This window comes from Varanus komodoensis, unplaced genomic scaffold, assembly GCF_004798865.1.
Source record: "Varanus komodoensis strain SLA01 unplaced genomic scaffold, ASM479886v1 scaffold2, whole genome shotgun sequence".
NCBI classification, from domain to species: domain Eukaryota; kingdom Metazoa; phylum Chordata; class Lepidosauria; order Squamata; family Varanidae; genus Varanus; species Varanus komodoensis.
This window is the reverse complement of record NW_025335568.1, coordinates 10,401,863-10,422,610: the sequence shown is the minus strand read 5'-3', so window position 1 is coordinate 10,422,610 and position 20,748 is coordinate 10,401,863. Positions and strand designations below refer to the sequence as shown.

General features: G+C 45.6%; 1 protein-coding gene across 1 annotated transcript in view; it reads right to left on the bottom strand.

Moving 5' to 3' along the window:
* Window positions 1-20,748, bottom strand: part of CFAP299 (cilia and flagella associated protein 299) — a 304,213-nt gene that overhangs the window by 51,289 nt on the left and 232,176 nt on the right. Inside the window, exon 4 of the mRNA XM_044429114.1 lies at window positions 5,981-6,123. Within this exon, the coding sequence (XP_044285049.1) occupies window positions 5,981-6,123 (143 nt within the window). The remainder of the gene's footprint in view (window positions 1-5,980; window positions 6,124-20,748) is intronic.

Sequence of the window (20,748 nt, the reverse complement as noted above, 5' to 3'; positions counted from 1 at the left end):
ATTGTTGTAAATTACTGTAGGAATGGTTTGGCTGAAAAATTGGCAACGGCACAATATTATGCAAGATTAGACAGAGGAAAGGCCAATGGCATAGAAAAGTGAGGAAGGCCATGCTGGGTCAGACCAAAGGGCTAGAGGGCAGGATATGCTATGGAGGAGCAGGAGTTATGCCCTTGGAAGCCACAGTGGCTTGTTGTGGTTGTGCAAAGTGGCCCCATGGCTGCATCTGGCTGAACAGTGGCCACAGCGCTCCGTCACCTTGCATGCTTCATGCATGAACCACACACGTAACCACAGGGGATTGGGCCTCAGGTGATCTGGGTTCGAGTCCCCGCTCAGCTATGAAGCCCGTTGAGCGGCTCTGGGCCAGCCACAGACTCTCAGCCCAACCTACCTAACAGGGTCTTGAAGCCTGATCTTCACAGCCCTACCCCCGCCCTTCTTTAGATTTGGGGGGAGAGAAAGACAGATGCACCGGGCTGAAGAATGCCAGGCAAGGTGTCCCTGCGTCACGGGCAAGTGCGGCTGCTGCAGAGTTTGCCTGAACGCGGCTGTCGGATGGCGCTGCTGGGCAAGAGACGGCAGTGCCACGCTGGGCAGGGGAGGCCCAGCTCCAGCCCGTGCCATCTCAGGACGCCCTGGAGGCAGGACGACAGCGTGCGGGAAGCACAGCCAAAGCGGAGGCCTTGGGGGCGGCCCCGGGCACGTGCTGAACCGTCCAGCGCCTGCTGGAGGTAGTTTTGGGGTTGTTGCTTTTTCCCTTTAGGGTTATTGTGGGTTTTATTGTTCTTTGATATTGCTGATATTTGACACTGTTTGATATTTGATATTATTTTTCAATATATTGTTATATTTTTCATTTGATTTCTACTATTATGTGATATTTATTTTGGATTTTAGCATACTGTTTCATCATGCATTTAGAAACTGAATTTGTACACCACCCGGAGAGCCCAAATGGGCTATGGGGTGGGAGAGAAATGTAAATAGGGAGGGGGAGAAGAGAGGAGAGAGGAGACATTTTCCTACTGAGTAAATGTTCAATGGACTGTGAATGCCTCCACTGTGAGGTCACATACACAGAAAGGAGCAGCAGGGATCTGGGCCCTCACACGGAGTGATGCTGCTCCCCACATTCCCATTCCCTGCCACTCAAGGACTGGGATCTTTGTCCTTGTGCGGCATTTTGGGCTTGAGAAAGGTAGCACCAGAACCTGCCCCGGCTCCTACCTGCCCCCCAATCTGTGCATGCCGTGCTTTCATCATTCCCCAAGTGTGAAACTGCACAGCAGTTAAAGACAGAGGCAATAGCTATGCCTTCCTTCTTCCTATTTACTCAGGCATCAGTGAAAGGGAACTGATACGCCCCGGACCCTGGCAGCAAGGCCAGGGCGTGTTCATCTTCGGCCCCCACTGTGGGGACTATCCAGATCGCCCTTCCTCATACTATACAGCTAGTTCACCTGCTGGCCATGTAAACAGCAGATCCAGCAGAGACTGACTGGACTTGGACCATCGCCAAGGGAGAGGTGAAAGCCCCAGCGCCCTCCAGGACTGGGGTGCCAGCCCCACTCCCGCGTAGTCGGAGAGGTTACATCCCATTGCGCAAGGGATGCTTCAGATTCCCTCTCCAGCATGTAGACAGAATGCTAAGGACAGTATTGTCTAAACAAGCTTAGAGTTATGCCCTGAAGCTTTTGCTGATGAGCCAGTGGGAGCCAAGCTTAATTGGACCAGGCAAATTCAAATCAGGGAGGCTTCCAGTAGAAGCGGCATTAATTTTTGTGCACTATTTTGCATTTAAGGGGAAACCATTCAAGGAAGCTGTTACTTCTGATAGTGACTGGTTGCCTTTTGCAGAAACATTCTATCACCTGTATCTTAAAAAGATATTGGTTATTTTGATAATATTCTGTTTATGTAAAACCAATCAATCGGTTAAAAAGTGGGAATATTAGTCAACCGTAAGTCTTTTATTTTTATTTATTTAATTTTTAATTATATTTTAATACCTTCTTGGGAGCACCTACCCCTCACGGCCCCCGACAACAGGAGCACCAACAAATAATATGTTACAATTTCAGAGTAATGTAAGAGTAAAATAACTACAGAAAAGTATTAAAACAGCACAGCACGATACTATTTCCCAAATATGGACAAGAGCAAGATCTTCAAGACTTTTCCGAAGCTCAACAAATAAGAAGTGATATGCATTTCCTAGGGGAGAATATTCTGGAAGGTGGCGCCCTCAAAAAAAAGGCACTTCAAACTCAGCCCAGGGTAAACTGGGAGAGAACGGATGTCATTGATCCGAATGCCTGGTTCCCACAAGCATTTCCACACTTTGTCTCAAAATTTCTGGACTGTTTCATAGGGCAGGGCCAGAGCAAATTAGAGTGAGCTAGCCTGACCCTCACAGCACCACCTGGATCTCAAAGGCTCAGTGAAATTGTATTTTCTGGGGCTTGAAACACAGGGTTCCTTGAGGCAGAAAGCCGAGCGGGATTTTCCTTCCTGTGGTTGGCAGCAGGGATGGGGATCATGTGACTCTCCAGAGATCACTGGACAACAACTCACATCATCCCAGCATAGTTCCTGCACAGAGACGGTGGGAGTAGCAGTACAAGAACATCTGCTGAAGAAGGGAGGGGCCCAGTGGGCCAGGGAGAGATCGCCACTGGCGGCTTGTTTGGTGGAATGGTTAACAGCACGGGGCTGGTTGATCTGGGTTCTAGTCCCTGCTTGGCCACGGAGCCAACTGGGTGAATGTGGACGAGCCTCAACCCAACCTACCTCACAGGGCTGTTTTTGTGGTGATAGGATTGAGAGCAGCAAGAGCAGAATGATGTGAGCCACTTTGAGTTCATTGTAAGAAAAAAGCTGGCTATAAATCTAATAAATAAATAAATGAATACATTTCATGAGAGTGGCTTTTGCCCTTTAGGACAGATGCCCTCCTGTTGCTATACTAGTAACTAGGATGGATCCAAATGTAAAGAGCTGCATTTGCTGTTGTAGCATTTCATTTGACCTCTACATCCAGCTGATTGTGAATTATTTTTGTGGAAGCAGCTTGGAAGCTGGGACACCCAGGAGCAGGTGCCTGGGCAGCCCGCCAGGGGTGATGCTTTCATACATTCTGGGGCCCAAAGAGTTGGGCTTGGTAAGCTCAATGGAGGTGCTCGCTTACTACTTCAGCCCTCATGATAGAAGTGCATGTGCATGCATCGCTCTCTCTCTCTCTCTCTCTCTCTCTCTCTCTCTCTCTCTCTCTCTCTCTGTGTGTGTGTGTGTGTGTGTGTGTGTGTGTGTGTGTGTGTGTACAGCAGCGCGCATTAACATGTCACACTACAACAGTACTGACACAATAATGAGAAACGAGTCTAGGCAAGTGCTTGGCTAGAGAGATGTAAAAGTGAACACCTTCCAAATTCAGGAGAGCACTGCAGGGATGTTAAATGTTTGTGCTGGGTCTCGCTTTAATCTTGATACACCAAAAAGAAGCAATTAAGGGAGAATTAAGATCAACATGGGAGTTGTTGTGCTGTGCCCCACTGCTGGCTGCTAAGAAAGAAGTTAGGAAGATGCGTTGCTTGCTAAGTGCCGCCAGCGATTCTTGCACAAAGCGTGCAAGCTGAAATAGGAAAGCAACAATTCCTGCAGGCAGCAACCCTGAACCAAAAGAGCTCTCTGGTACTGCTAAAGATTATTTATTTATTTTTATTTATTTATTTATTAAAACATTTTTATGCCGCCCCATTCGCCGAAGCAGCTGGATGAATGGGGCCTGCAACTTTGATGGAAGCATCAGCCAAGGGGCAAAGATCTTCAGCTGTCAAGATTGCCTGGATGACCAGACCCTTTAATCCTCGTGCTACAAGTGAGAGGTGAAAGGGTGTTATGTTTGATAGACTGTGAAGCGCATTGGTTACAGTGTTGGATTGGGACTCAAGAGATGTGGGTTCGAATCCCCACTTGGCCAAGAGGTTCAGTGAGTGAGCTTGGCTCTCAACCTAACTTAGTTTATTCTGCAGGTAAGATGAGAGGAGGAGAAGGATGATGTAAGCCATCTTGCGTTCCTTCCGGGATCAAGATGGAATATAAATATAATAAATAAACTGCTATTTAGTTGCCCTTGTGCTGTCCGAGCGACAGATGGGATAAAAGGAAATGTTACCAGCTCTGATTCTGTCCAGATCAGAAGGTCTTTATCCCGTGTAAGGGCTGGAGCATTGGACTGGGACTTGGGGAATTTGGGGTCAGATCCTCACTTAGCCATGAAGCTGACTGGGTGACTTTCCCTCACTCCCAGCCCAACCTATCTCATGCGAGTCTTGTGAGAATAAAATGGAGAGCAGAATCATGCATGGTGATAAGAGCTCCTTGGGGCAAAGCCGGGATATAAGTGCAATAAACAAACACATAAATAAATACATATATCCTTAACTCTGCAAATATCACCTAGTGGCATACCTTTCGATTGGGAATAGATTTCTGGGAACATGTTAAGATTTGCATTAGATCTTACCCACAAAATCCCATTCAATTCTATCCAGGTGGAGTTTTAGCCTTTAAATCCCCAAAGGACTTAAATCCTACATACATTGCGACTGTTTCTTCAATTACATCCTGCCGCTTTTTCTCAGATCTACCAAATACAGCATAAAGGTTAACTGATCTATATACTAAATTTGGACAGCAATGGCATATCCGGAGACTTTTGTGGCGTCGGCTCCTCAGTTCTGTAACCAGAAAGCTGTAACCTCCTTTCCTTGGAAATTCAACAAAGGGGTAGCCTGAACTTCATTTCAAAACATCTGCAAATGTGTTTCTATTTGAATTTAATTTTGATGACCAAGGTTAAACCAAGGGATGGATGGATCTGTCAGTTTTAGTTCCTTCCAGATTCTCATTTTCCCAGTTGAAATCTGGTTCATCCCAGGTTTTCCTAAAAAAAAACTTTTTAGGAAAATTCACAGTTTTGTACACATTTTTCATAGCATGTACATTTTTGCCCAATACACACATTTTTGTAAGCAAATTTTCTAATAATATGCATTTTTGTGGGAACATTTCTCTAGCAGGTATCTTTTCGTACCCATTTTTTACTCGGGAACTCCGTTGTTAAATTTGGAGATGTGTGAATTTTGAGGGATAAATGAGTTTTGCTTTGTATATTAGTTCCAAAGTTTTGCTTTGTATATTAGCTTGTATATTCATTCAAAAGTCCAAAATTATTTCTTCCAAATAATTTTCTTCCAAATCCCTTCTTTTAACTGGAGATGAGGTACTGGTAGATGAATCCAAGCGAGGAAGTGAATGAACTGTCCGCAAACTGTCCATCACTTGAAGACTAAAAATGGTGGCATGTGCGCAACGGCCATCAGAGATAACACTCCCTATTTAAAGGTGCCACACTTAAAACACAATGCTTCCATGGGCTTTGCTCACACATTCAGCAGCAAGCCACCAAGTGCTGAGCAATCCATTGACGAGAAACAGAGTAACGTGCCTGCAGGTATGAACAGCTCCTGAGATATCCCAGACCTTTCCGATTGTCACACTGTGCTATCACCTCTGTTATACTCATGCTGGTCCTGTACTCTTCCATTGACACCGATTCAAAGGGCTGGTCTTCACTTTGAAAGCCCCGGCCAGGCCTGGCTGAAGTACCCACACAGCTGCTTGCCCCTTATGACTCAGCCCTCTGTCGTGCCCTTTGATGGGAATGTCAGGTGATGAGTAAGCAGACCGGGCCACCCTTGCCCATAAGCGCATCCAGGCTATGGGATGTCCATACTTGGGAGGTGCATTTAGCTCTCCGCCTTTCTGTTCAGCTGGAGGAGGCTATGTATGGTTCTGAATGGGAATATGAGCCACGGATAGGCCTGGGCCTTTCTACAAATCCAAGTGAAAACTCCGTATACTAAAAACAGAATTTCTCCTTTTTCATAAAGAGGAAAAAAAATGTCCAACAGACCTCAGATCAGTGCGCCTGGGAAAAAGCTTCTTCTTGCCACTGAAATAGACGTCAAATTCATCCACCTTCAACCTGTGGGCATAGTCGATATATGCAGATACCTCCTGGCCACGGGCATTTCTGTCCCGAATGAAGATTATAGACTAAAAAAATAAAAAAGGAGAGAGAGAGAGAGAGAGAGAGAAGATTAAAACAAGGTGTCCAAATGATCAAGTTCACACTAGCACTGCATGTGTTTCATAAGCCAGTTCTGCAACCTGATGGATTCAGGTTGGCTTTCATAGCAAGTAAACACAGCCAGCCAGGAGATCTGCTCTGGAGGCCCCTTGTAGCCCTGAATCCAGGGCTACAGGAGCCCAGAAGTAGCCCTGAACATGCTCATAAGGCCTTCTGTCATGTATACTAATCTTGAAAGCATGCATGTGCCTGTTCTGCAAGCACGTTGGAGGACGTGCAGAACATGGAAGGCCATATATGTCCTGTGTATAACCACACACTCTGCCTCAAGAAGAGGAAAAATTGAGTGGTGACAAAGGAATTTATACTGCTAGCAGGAAAAAATCTCCTCTAAATGGCAAGAACTGTAACACACAATGCATCACAGCTGTAAAGAGATAAAAGACCGAAAACTTGTCATAAATATGTGAAGCATTGCTCAATTACATCTCTTATTTTTTTTAAAGCAGAACTAACAGATTACAAATAAACCCCTTCAATTATGTGGAATGCTCCAATGTTTTAAAAGTTGGCAAAGTATGCTAAGTGTTATGTTCAGTGTACAAGATAAAGGGTATCTTTCAACTCTCATCTGATTATAATATTAATTTCCTAACATAGGTGTTTTCACACAGACCCACCATTTGAAAGACAATATATTTACACAGCTCTACAGGGAAGTAGCCTATATGTCTACCAGTGTCTCTATATATTAAAAAATAAAACTTCAAACACCCAATCAAAAATATCTGAAACAAAATCTTGTGATAAAGGTACAAAGACTCCGTTTTGGCTTTTGATCCTGCATCACCTGCCGGCATCCATCTGCTATGTCCTCCCGCCAGCCCCTGCTCCAAACATTCACTTAGAAGCACTTATAAAGCTTTCATTCATAAACCCTACAAGTGCATTGGATGGATTTTCTTAAGATCTTCTATCACTTTTCAGTTTTACCACACCTTTCTGCCTCAGAGAAGATAGGTTTATAGGCAGCCTCTTCAACATTTTTGCTCTTCATATGAGCAACAGTAGATAATGTGTTTCATGCTAACCAGCAAACCGCTGATGTGAATTTCACAGGATGTGGCTCACGGGGGTGGCCGCAAGGCCATCTGGAGGTGACGGGGTGCGGAATGGGTCTGGCCTGCTGGGCCCACCTGGCTTGGGCAAAGGACAAGCCACCTGCCCAAAGCATCCTTGCCTTGCCAAGGCAGAAGCGGATGCTCAGCCTCAGCACACTCAAACAGCTCCGTCCTCCAGTGAGGGGGGTAAAAGAGGGAGGTCAGTGAGTATTGTGACTGGCGGGATGAGCGTGTGGGTGGAGCTTGGGAGTGCACGAGGACAGGGGGGAAAGGAAGAAAAAAGAGAGATCCGGCAGTCAACAGTCAGTCGTGGTCAGTTAGCTGTTGTGGCCAGTCAGCGGTCTAAGCAGCCTTCTCATTCGAATCCCAGATAGTGTCACGGAGAGCATTTGAGCAAGGAAAACGGAAGCAGGATATCAGAGGACGTATTGGCCACAAGGCAGAGTCAAAACTTAATACTGTCAAGTATCATGGGGGTGCGAGAGAGAGGAGCTGACAGAAACCTGAGTGCAGAAGGGAAAGATTGAACTAAGAGGAATAAAATAAGGACTGGATAAAGTACATTCGGAAGAGAAAGGGGATTTGGGAGTGTGCAGGTTGTGTGACGGGGAAGAGTGTGATACCTCTGTCAGAAGTTACTAATGTGCACTATTTTATTCACCATGGAAGAAAGTTACAGAACATCCTGAAGCTAATGCGCTCCTTGTACAAATAAAATGTTGTCTTGTTTATCGTTAACCCAGAGCTGTTTGAATATCAGTGTCTCATCCTCAGGACCACATAGTCCAATGAAGGAGCCTTATAGCTTGGGCACAATCCTGTGCAAGAAGTCCATTAGTAAGCCTGGAATCACATTCCTGGTGGCAGCGTTACCCACTGAGGGCAAGAGAGGGAAATTTCCAGAAAGTTAAATATCCAAGCAAATCACAAGAGAGTAATTATATCAAGCTAGCATGTCAAGTCACCTTTGGCAAGCGGGGAAGGTGTAGAAGGCCTGCCGCTGATGGGTGGGAGTGGAGCGGGGGCTGGACCTTACAGACCCCTTCCAACTCTACAACTATCCTAACTCCTCTGAAGCTCAGTTTGCAGCACCAAGAGATGCCTCTTTTTTCCACAGAAATCCTAGCCAGCAGTAAGCAATCATGATCAATAAAAATGTAAGTGAGAAGCATAGGGCCCGATCTGGGATGCTAAACTGTTCAAGGATTCATGGTAAGCATGTAAGCATGGTATAAGTGTGGCTGGAATGAATGCGGATTTCTGCCACAAAGCCAAAGAGATGATATTGCAGATTTCTTCAGGAGTGGATTCTAAGAATTAGGGTTAGGAGTTCTAAGGCTTTGCAAAATCAGATTAAACTTCTGTGTCGACATCTACATCATTGTCATCACGGTTGCTGTCACCGCCGCCGCCGTCATCTTCTTTCGCTGCAGGTCAGGGCCTTTCCAGATTAGCAAGGCTGATACCACATGCTAGCTACTGCACAGCTATAAATCAAACTTCACCAAACTTTCTTATGCACACGGGGCCTATTCCTGATTGCACCGATTGGGAGAATGAACCAGGAGTGTTAAAGTGAGGACTGCTACCTTCTTGGATGCTATTGTGGTGCTGCCAATCCACCGGCACCCCAGCCAATGCAACCCCACCCTGTTGATGCGTCGGGACTTGTGAACAGGCATCGCGGTCCGCCTCAGTGGACTTTGCCACTGCCTGCAGTAACTGCACATGGAGATCGCTTTCCCACGGACCTGGGAGATCATCTTCAGACCAAATATCAATTTCCCCTACTTTTTCTCAGGAGATCTGGCATGGCATATGCCTGCCTTCCTGTGATTTGCATGATAGTATTACCTGTTCCTTGCACAGGATCCAGGCCCTCCTGTTTGCATATTGCACACTGATTCCTTCCCAACTTCTGGAACTCCAGCCTTGGCTGGCGGCACTGACGCTCTTCTCCTGCCTTTCTCCACCCTTGACTTGCTGCCACCTTCACTGCCGCTGCCATCAGATTCACTTCCCTCTTTTCCTTCTCTGCTTCTCTTTGACTGCACACCTTTTGAGCTGTGGCCAAGACTGAGTCCTTGGGATGTTTCCTCCTACTTCTGTAACTTCCTCCTTGCCCGCTCAGCCACTTGGGCTTCCTCCACTTCACGTAACAGATCTTTGGCCAGGACTTTAATATCTCTCCAATCTGGACTGTGACTAAGTATGATTCTCTCAATGGGAGAGAACATACATTTTGGGTCATCTGTTTAGGATCCCCCAAGACTTGAAAGTGGCCAGTTCAATAGGACTGAAAGGCTGATGATTCCAAACCACAGCCATCTGACGGGAATTCAGCTGCCCATCCACACCCTCCTGCACATAGCCACCTTTTCGGCAAGCAAAGGATAGAATCCCTTTGCCAAAGCAGCTGCCACCACACCCAGACATGATGGTGAGATCCCCGGAGTCATGCCCACATCACTGGCTCTTGGAAGGGAGAGAGCAAAATCTGTTCCCTCCTTCCTTTGCGCAACAGGGTCCAAGCCTATATTGATGCTGATGGACTCAGCCTTGCATTGGTCCCATCCCCTTCCCATGGGAGGGTGAGTCAAGGGCTAGCTGGTGGAAGTCCTGTAGGGACCAGTCCGCACCTTCCTAGCAAATCTGGATTGTCGTCCCTTAATGTGACAAACACCTGTGCAGAGCCGTGCTCGAGTCATTTCCCAGTTTGTTGGAAAAAGAGTTGCAGTTGCAAGAGTGTCTGGAAATCTGTAGTTCCTCTGGTGGCCACTGAGCCCCAGAATCTAGTTGTTTTAGGAGCCAGACAAAACTACAGTAGTTCTTCAACTTCATTTTACAAAAAGAGTCCCCTCTAAACTGATCCCAGTTATCTAAAATACACTCCAGAGGAGGGCAAGTCAACTCACCCTGTCCCATGGTGCACGGAGTTCCCCGGAAGACCTTCCCTTGCCAGGCGGTCCTGGACCCTGTCTCTTGTGTGTGGGTGTGGGTTTCCCTGTTGCCAAAAGAGAATGCCGGTCCTTGACCATGGCTCCCCCTTGCCCCCTCTCACAGAAGGGATGAGAGAACATTGGGATGGAGAACTTCGGCCCTGTGTTCCACAGCTTTCTCCAGGAAATGCTGGTCCCCTGACCGTGGCCTTCCACTGGGGGAACACCGGCCCCACAAGCTGTAGCTTTCCCCTTCTCCATCAAACCGAACCCACATGTGGGCGAGCTCATCAGTCTTGGTTTTAAACTGTGAGTCTTTCCCAGTTGCTATTCACAGACAGGGTCGATGCTCAGCCAATTGCCTCGGCCCAGCAGGGCCGAGGGAGTGCTCTGTGGACCGGCCGTTCACCTGTCCATGAACAGGGCCTTTGGGGGCAAAAACCTGAGAATTTTTCCAGGCAAAATTTGCCTTTCTCTGCCCAGTCATCCCTGTTCAGGTGCCAGAAACTGTTACCTGACAGAAGGATGGCCTGAGCGATCCCCAGACTCAAAAGCCAAGCCTGGAGACAAGACTGAGAGCAAAAAAGCTTTATTCGGGTGCACCAGAAGGAATAAAGTGAACACACAAGGTCTTTGCCCATATCAGTGTCTCCCTAGTTGAGCCTCCAAGCAAGCATTTTATACCCTATGCAACTGAATGATCTAGCCTGCCCCCTCTGAGCACCCTGAAAAGGCGGCTTTCGTCCCTTATCTCCCCAGCAGTTACTCCTACAATCAGCAAATGCCTACAATCAACAAGTCCCTGCAATTAAGAAGGCAAGCTGTTATTTTTACAACACCTTCAACAAAACAAGTTGTTACTTTTACAGGAGCCATAGCTGGTTCCCACTGATCCTTTAAACATCCACCGAGGTCAAGTCAGCTGTAGGTTATACAGAGTTCATCTCGCTCTCTCACCCCCTCCCTTTTGGAACAGGAAGTCCAACATGGCGGCAGTGCGGACAAGGGCATCTCTAGGCTCTTAATTATTGGCTTAGTGAGTCTGGGGTTCCTTTAGGCCATCCTTCTCTTGAGTAACAGTTGTCGCCGTTGTCATTGTCGTCTTCTTTAGTTAAACTATTTTTATCCTACCGCACAATCCAAAGTCTTCCAATAGAGAACGATAAAATTGCTCAGCAGATTGTGAGTAGAAATGAACAAGACGAATATTAAAATCACAAGAAAGCAAGACTCACTGAAGAATACGATCATGCTAAGGGAAAGCTGAAGGCAGAAGAAGGCGAGTCAGTGCTAGTGTTAGGTAGCAAAAAGGTCTGGGTCTCAAGCTGGCAGGGGAAAAAGGCACGGATCCTGCACATGCTGATTTCAATATACCCCGGGACAGTGGAGTGGTGGAACAGGTGGCACCTCAGAGGTTCAGGGATCCAAATGAAAGATTCAGGGCTCCAGCCCGGGTGGGCTGCCTCCTAAGACTACCTCTGTGAAGAGGCAGGCAGTGGCAGTGGATACTTGATAAACTAAACCTGCAAGTTCTCAAACTGGTTACTTGCAAAAACTCATCCCTTTTCGGTTCAAAAAGAGGGATGCTCGTGCATATGGAATGTTCTTGTTGCTATATCAAAAGATTGCACATTTTTCATGCATGGAATGGCCCTAAGTAATACCCTAAAGCATGGGTCCTCAAATGATGGCTCACGGGCTGGATCCGGCTCACCATGCCCACTGATCCGGGCTGGGCGTGCGCATGGCAAGGTGCCAACTTGCTCGCAAGGAGATCGTTTTGGACTCGTTGGGAGAAAATGAGCTCTGCGCACGCATGCCCCTGCCTTTCTGTGTGCGCCTGCACATGCGTCCCCCCGCCCGGCCCACGCCCCCTGCCCGCACTGCCTTGGTGCCCTGCGCCCATTGCTGCCACCTTTCAACTGGTCCCCTATTCAAAAGGTTTGAGAACCCCTGACCTAAAGCATCTAAATAACCTAAAAACTAAGGACCCTTTGTGCTTAGGTGACCTGGAAGTGCCAAACTCAAATGCGAAGGATTCAGCTAATTTGAATATATATTCAAAGCTGGGGGAACAAGTGGCTTGAATCCAAACTTCGAGAGCTAAAAAACCAACCCTGACAGAATCCCAAAGCATTACACAACCTCTCTGAAAATCTATACATTGACAAGAACTGTAAATGGCGGGAGGCCATTTTATTGCGCAAGACACACACCCAGTGAGTCATACAAATTCCACCCAAGCCTCCAGGAGAAGCATTGACACTGCAGAGGGCCTTACAGATCGAAGAGCTTTTGTTCCTGGCAGGAAAATAATCCTAGACTAAGGGCTTGTGTGCGACCAATGAGATTTTTAAAGAAAACCTTGTATTTGGACAGCGGACTTTCCACAAATATTGTCATCTACTTTTGAAATGACTGTCTTTCAAAAGTGGTTTGCTCTGATTGATGGACAGACTGCTCTTGAGAAACCCATCAGAAGGCCTCATGAGGTACAAAAAACCAGTCATGTGGTTGGCTTTTTGGACTGAAGCCACATTTTGAGGTGTGATTAGTTTATGTTCTTAATCTTTGAAGCAAATGTAGAAATGGAAACAAGAAACTGTGGCATTTCTCAGAAAGTTCCCCCATCCCTCCTACCACACAGCCCTGGGACGAGAAAGATCCTCTTCTGAATTTTGTTAATTCGTTAAAGCAGAATTTGCTCAAAAATTCTTGGATGGTGTTAAGAGATGTCGAAGGAAAACATTCCCAGCACTTAGAGAGATATGAATACTGTAGTCATTCTAAAGCCATATACAGAACTCTGCAGTTGCACTTCAGACAGATCTGTACATTTATTGAGCCAAAATACAAGAATGCATGCATTTGTATTAGCAGTGCCAGTAAGTAAGAAAATTTAATACAGTTGTAAAACATGTTTTGAATGACTAGTCAGTTGACTGGCAATACCACAGAGCTAAGTCATGATTAAAAAATCAACACGCACTTGCGGCTTTCCCCAGATTAACCCATTCAGCATGTGCTTTCCAGAAGTGCTACCAAGTTCCTGCGACAGAGTGTGATCATGTCATTTGAGGTATCACAAAAGCTACAGGTAAACTACCGACACCTGGGCAAGGACTTCAGAAATTGCTTCAAGAAATCCTAAACATCGCTAATATCATAAGAGACTGCATTTCAAACAAAGCAGAATAAGTAAATGATATAAATGAACATTTATCTGTATCAAATGTTCTTTCGTACAAGGGGTAAGACTGAACTGTAGTAAAGCACCCAGAGGGCTTTGACTATTAGGTGGTATAAAATGAAATAAACACAAATAATATGTTTTCTAAGTCCAAGGCATGGAAGGACCCGAGGGTTTGGTCTCACACAGACGTTCTGTTGGTTAGGATTGCGCCCACTACTGTTGCAGGCCTTGCTGGCAATCCACTGTGCTCACGGGGTGGATGAGAATAAGCTGAACTCTGCGAGTGCTAAATGGCTACCTGGTTGCCTATAGAGAGAAAACAGAGACATAAAGGGGAGCAACTGGCAGAGACAGATCCTTTGACTGGATGCTAATTTGGGGTTGGCAAGGGTGTGTTTGGAGAAATGTCCCGCCACCCAGGTGTTCTTTAATCCCACACTCCCATCCTCCTCACCCTCCATCGCTAAGCCTCTCTGACACTGACATTTGGAAATGCATCTGTCGGTAGAAACAGGGCCATCATTGAGGAAATGCCCATCCATCTGATATATGGGGCCGCACGGGAAATGTTGTCTATCGTTTGTTCTGCTCCATTTGCTCTGGCACTGAGGGCCATGGCTGTGGGGCCAACAGGATGAATTAGTGAAGCTGAGTGCTAAATGTTCGTCATTAAAAGTCCTAACTTCACAAATATTTGGTGGGGTCTGAGCTGGCAGGAATGGGCCGAGGAAGAGATCTCCGAGGAGGGGCAGGCAGCGCGACGAAAGTGCCTACTCAGTGCACAGCATTCGCCCAACGTGTTGTAATAGGAACCAGAGCTGGGTTTGTTTAAAAACCAAACTAACTTGCATCCAGGCAATCTAAATTATTTTCAAGAAAAGCAGAATTCTGCAGACTGTTAGACAATATGCAGATGTACAAATTTGCATAGATTCTCTTATTTTCTATGGTCCTGCAGGGTATATGCCAAAGAAGAGTGAAGCAGAATAAGAGAAGAATTTATTTTCATACGTAGATACATGAAGACAATGACAATAGCATTCCAATTAGTACAGCAATTTAATATGTTAAAGTATAATACCAATAAAAAAAACCCTACATTAACAAAGTAGTAAACTTATAATACAGGAAAAACTATAAACATTAGTATCACTTTTGGATCCGATGACTCTACTTTCTGAATTAAACAGAAATTAAATAAATAATTTCCTATAACCTCCCCATCTCCTCCCTAGACAAACTCTTCAAAATATGCTACCTTTAGGGAAATAACAGACAAGTTGTTAATAGGAGTTCTTGTGAAATGAGTGAGGGTTGAGGAAATATGATTATATACACACATGCGTATATACGAGTATAGCATATCCATGGATTATGGCAATGCGCTGTATGTGGGTGGGGCTACCTTTGAAAATGGTCTGGACACTACAACTGATCTAGAACAGGGTGGCTTGGCTGCTTCTGAGGATCAGCCAGCAAGAACACATTGAGTCAGTCCTCTGTCAGCTGCGCTGGCTCCTTATTCCAGTCCATGCCCAATTCAAAGTGTTGTCTTTCATACAAAGCCCTAAATGGCTTAGGACCAGGATACCTGATGGAGCACCTCTCTTCATATATACCTACCTGCCCCCTAAGGGTTTCCTCTGAAGTCCTCCTCTGAATACTGGGCACCCATCTGAGAGAACGGTGTGACTTGGTGTCCTGCAACCACAGGGGGTAGGGCCCAATGGCCTTCATGGCTCCTTCCAACTCTATGATTCTATGATGCTATGAATACCCTCCCCGCACCCAAGGAGATCAAGGGGGAAAGAGTTAGAAGGGGTCATTTTCCACAGTGGCGCCCAGACTCTGGAATTCGCTCCCCAGGGCATATGACTGGCAACGCCTTTGCTTTTTTTTTAGATGCCAGGCAAAAACGTTTTTGTTCAAACAAGCTTTTGGTTAATTTAAATTGCATTTTGTTACTGATTTTATATATATATATATATATATATATATATATATATATATATATATATGTTGTTAATTTGTTTGGTTGTATTGGGCTAGGTTGTGTATTTTTACATAATTTTTATCATATGAGATGTTTTAACAATTTACTAGTTTTACTGTTCTTAACTATTTTATTTATTGCATTTAACATGCTGTTTTCAGAAGTAGAAGCTTCCCGGAGAACCCTTGGCTTATGGGGCAGCATAGACGTTGAAATAGATAAATGCACGTATTAATACAAATGATGTACATTTTAAAGTTGGAGAAGCAAAACACATGGGAGAGTCAATCCATGTTCTTCCCACTTTCACATATATTCTTACAATTTTGCTATACTTTACAAATAACCCACAAGGCAATGACTATGACCTGCCTGAAATGAACATTTTTTGGAGAAATCCTTAATGATTAGATCTCCTCTATTTTTTTTCTTCTGAAAGGGGCTGAGGAGGAAAGGGAGCCGATCTGGATCAGGGTTGTCCAATGGGGGCATGGTGATTATCTTTCCAAAAAGCCCCCTCCCATGGCAGCTATAAGCCATGAAATGGGTAATATACAGGAAACCACAGTATGACTTCAACTATTCTCCTCTGTGATGGTTGGCCGGTCTAGCGGGTGCTATGTCTATACTAGGGAATCAGTCTGGGAAAGCTCTCACCCCGTGGCAGATTTAGCAGATACTTCTAAATCAAAAATCTCCCCTGTTAGTTGGGCCCTGCGTGGGAAACAGATCCTGCCCTAGGATGAAACTCCAGGGCAAATGTGTCCTGAGAGACAAGGTCTTCTCCACTGGGAATGCTGTGGCAAGCTTACCAGAATGGCAAGGGTTAGGGCTCATACCTTCACCTGGTGGTGCTACTGAAATAGTGCGGTTGAGAGCAGCGTAGGAATTCAGGTGTAGCAGTGCATGAGAGCAGACAGGCTGAAGATATAAGAGAATTTAATTTGGTTCTGATCAGGATTTAATCAATTCACATCTTCTACACTGAACACAAACCCAGAAGCAACCTACAGTTGAAGTCCAACTTTTCTGTATCAGCAATGTGATTTGTGGGGTGGGGGGCTGCATACATTTGAAAATGAGCATGAAAAATGTGCACAAATATGCTTGTATTAGTGGGAGAACACATATTTTTCAAAGATGTGCACAGCTGAGGTGCACTCTGAAAAACACAATGCAGGTACAGATGGATTTTCATGCGAAAAAAGAAACAACACAAAACTCACAATTTGATGCAGAATCAGAATGAGCTTCAGGATGGAATCTGGAGAACTTCCATGCACTTGAGTTTTGCTGATTTGCACAACCTGAAGCCTATCTAATTATTAACTGCATGTTTAGCGTTTTACTTGTGTTTGTTCAGGGCCTGTGATACCACACTGAGGTGGCTGCCTCAGTGGTAGAAGCTGAGGCGTACGGGGAGGACAGAGAGCGTGCCTGTGTTCTGCAACCCTCAAGTAGGTGTTACCCCATTAGGAACCTTGGAGGATATCACTGTTCCCAGACCACCATTGCACCCAGGCAGTAGTACAGCACAATGACAGCACAGTGGCAATGTCCTCCAGAACGCAGGATGATCCCACTCACTGGTAGGTGCTAAACAGCAGACAAGACGGACCCCGAAGATCCCCACACTGAGAGTCCTCCGGGATGAGCAATATTCTCCAAGCACTGCCTTCGGAAAGTGGTCATCAGGGCAGGAGCAGAACCAGTGTAATGCAGTACCTCCCTTTCCCAGCTCTGAAAGCCACCCCAGAAGGATACCTTGATGCCTTGCTCAGTGGTATCAAAAGTCAACAAGAAATCCAGATTTATCCTCCCACCCCCCTGTCTCTTTCAACATAGATGATCACACAGGTTGACTGTGGCTGTTTCTGTGCCAAACGCCAGTCCAGAATCCCAATTAAAATGGACCCGGATAAGCAGTCTCATTCAGAAGTGCCTGGAGCTGGTTGGCCACCACCCACACAAGAACCTTGGTCAGGAAAGGAATATTTACCACGGGACTAAAATTACTGAGAATTTGCAGATCCAGAGTGGATCCCTTCAGGAATGGTGCTCCTTCAGGTGGTCCAGGAGGACTCCCTCTTTCAAAGAGGGATAATCATCTCCCTGGCCAAACCAGCTGATTCCAAGGTTTATGGGTAAGAGATGCAAGATCCAACACAGAAATGGATGAATGAACCTGTCCAGGCATTTTGTGAGGACTCCCACCCGGCAAATCAGCTCGATGGCCGATGGTAATTTGGATGGGGAGAGAAGAAGGCTAGATGCACCGAATCCTGGTGACCCTGATTTCCTCCCCTCTCTGCCCCCTGAACGCCCCCTTCACCCCTTCTTTGGGGTTGCTCTTATGACCTTAGAGAAACAGCAGTTCTTCCCCCCTGGCTGTAAGAATGGAGGGGATGATGCAGTACAGATTGCCAGTGTTCTTTTCTGATTTTGGATCTGGGAATCAGAAGAATCTATAGCCACCTAGATGCTGTCCAGGGGTATAGGATGCTCGTTATTTAAAATAAGAAAGGTGCTAGCTGTTACTGTTATGGGGGAATCTATCTATTTACTTTAAAAAAACCCCACAATAATTAATGAAGCATAGCATACAAATATTTGATTCAATGCTGCAGCATTAAGAAATTATACATACTGAAAACCCATACAGTATCTACTGAAACTTGAATTTTGGTATTCCACTAGCTAATCCCTGATAGCCACTATTCCCCAGCCCTGTTTACTGGTCAGGTTTGGGTTTTCTTCCTTTTCTCTTAATTCAGTTACATGGGTGAAAACTCATTTTCCATTTTTTAACTGTTATACTCTTTTTGTTTGCTTGTTTGTATGTTTGTTTTCCAGTATGAAATTGGTAATACTGGAAACTTAGAAATTATTTTAAAAGGTGAGTGTAATTAGTAGGCCTTAGGTAAAATATTTAGAAACTGCCAGGACACACCACATGTCTGATTCAAGCAAAGAGATGCTTGATCCAAAGCCATTGCTTCTAGGTCTTCTGTCTGTGTGTGAGATGGCTATCTACAGACACACACGCACACACACAAGTTCAGAGGGACAAAAGGAAAAACGATATCCAAACACTACCACCTCCAAAGTCCCTTGCATCTCAGAAGCAAGTTTGCAGGGGAGACTGGCGAGCTGAGCAGCAGATGTCACAGCTTTTAAGTCTTCAAAAGGAAAGCTGCTTGCCCAGTACAGAGGAGGAACTGTTTCCACTGGGTGTGCAACATGTGCTTTCCAGTCAAGTATTATTCACAGTGCTCCACAGCTGCTGCTCGACTGGAGAAAGCTCTGCCGACTGCGGATTTGCTTATCTGTGTAAACAGGGTGTTGGCTGCCTCTGCAAGCAGTAATTCACAGTGAGAACAGGCTCCCGAGTGTGTGTGTTCTTGTCTCCATTCGGCGGGCATGAAAAACTGAGCAGCTTTCTGTACTTTTGTGTGCCACCAAAGAAGCACGGCGATTGCGTAATGCACAGTCCAGCTGGACTCACCGCACGCGGTCCCTGAGAGTCAGTCAAAGGGGCAGCTGGAGGGGTCCAAGCCCTCTCACTGCTAAGGGACCTAAGCAGGTACGGTTATGGCAGGATAATGCACCTGATGTAGAGACTCACCTCTGTTTCCCATGTGCCCATACTGTACTTAGATGCTGCATGCTCACCCTTCTGTTTTAGAGTTGAATTTGTATTGTGGAGGTGTAAAATCTGTGTTAAACTACCGTTAAACACAGATTTTACACCTCCACAACACAAATTCAACTCCTAATTTTCCTTTTCCCATGGTTGTTCACATCTATTTTGCTCTTTCTCCTGCTGTTTGCTTCCATTCTGTTCCCCCACCCCATACACACCCATTCCAAGTCCCCTTCAGTTCAATCAGGATCTCGTCATGAACATCACAACGTGCAGCTATTGCACAGCCAATCAACACCAGCTTTGCCACCACCACCATCGCCACAAAACCACATGAAATCGAGGGAAAGTCTTTCTGCATCACATGCAGAATGAGTGAACTCTTTTGCTCATTCTCACTCCCTCCACTCCAAGCTGCCAAAAGGTAAGCCACTTTTCGCCACTGCCGAAAAGGTTTGTTATACGTGCCTTCTTATTTATCTACACCTGTTATGATTCACAGCTGAACCTGAATTGATTCCACTGAAAAGCATGGCATGTGATGTGATATGCAAGCATCATGAAGGACGTTTGATCCAGCATGACTTCAAGGATGGAAGTTGCCCTGAGGGACAGCGACTGGTGGCTCCCTACCAAGTGGGAAGGAGGCTGCAGGACGCTTTCCTAATGAATCGTTCCTGGAGGTGTGTCGTCTCCTTTGTGCATATACCCAGGATGTGGTGGAAAACTTGCCAAGATTCATCAGACTTGCTGATCGTTATTCCTTCCTGCTGATCCATGTCTGAAATGACATTGGCAGGCACAGTCTGGAACTTATTGCAAGTGATGAGGATTTGGAGAGGAAAAGACCTTGGAGCACAGGTAGCGTTTTCTTGGCTCCTTCTTAATGAAGGGTTTGGCCTAAGAAGAGAGAGAAGAATACTGGCAGTGAATGACTGGCTGCACAGATGTTATCAACAGGAAAGGTTTGGGTGTTTATGATTACACGATGAAGGATTTCTAGTGGGAGACAGGATACATCCTCACGAGGACTGGGAAGAATATGTCAGCTTGATCAGGGGGGCTGGAACCTAAATCCTTTGGACAAGGGCAAAGGAATTCCAGATGACACTATGACACTACATCTTGGGGGCAGGAATGGCAGTGAAAGTGGGGAGGTTTTATGGGTCCCCATTAATATGCAAGAAGAACAGCAAGGGAGACCTGGAGTCCTCAACCTATGGATTCTGATTTCTCTGCTCAGGTGGACAAGGAATGGGAAATAAACCAGACAGAATTAAAATCATAATACAGGAAATAATTTCCTACAAAGAAAAGAGTTCATAACCTAGCAAAGACTGATCCAACGATGAAAGGAAGGAGCTCAGCTCAGGAGATGCTTTGTGACCTACACAACCAGGCAGGAGATGTCTGGTGAAGGCTCCAACAAGGAAAACTGCTGTTTGGTTTAGGTTCCAATGCAATGTCGTAAGGAAAACTTGTGGGAATACTCCCACACATTTAAAATGCAATGTGAAAAATTATCTCTCAGGCACCTGATCAGTGCTGCCAACTTATTTTGCCTAGGGCCAGACCAAGGGTTATATAAAAACCTGGTAAAAAGCTTGGCTCTCATCTGCTGTGTGAAAATTCTCAATGATCTTTTCTACCTGCTTCACACAAGGGCTTCTTTCACCATTTTCTTTTAGCATCGTATGTGTTT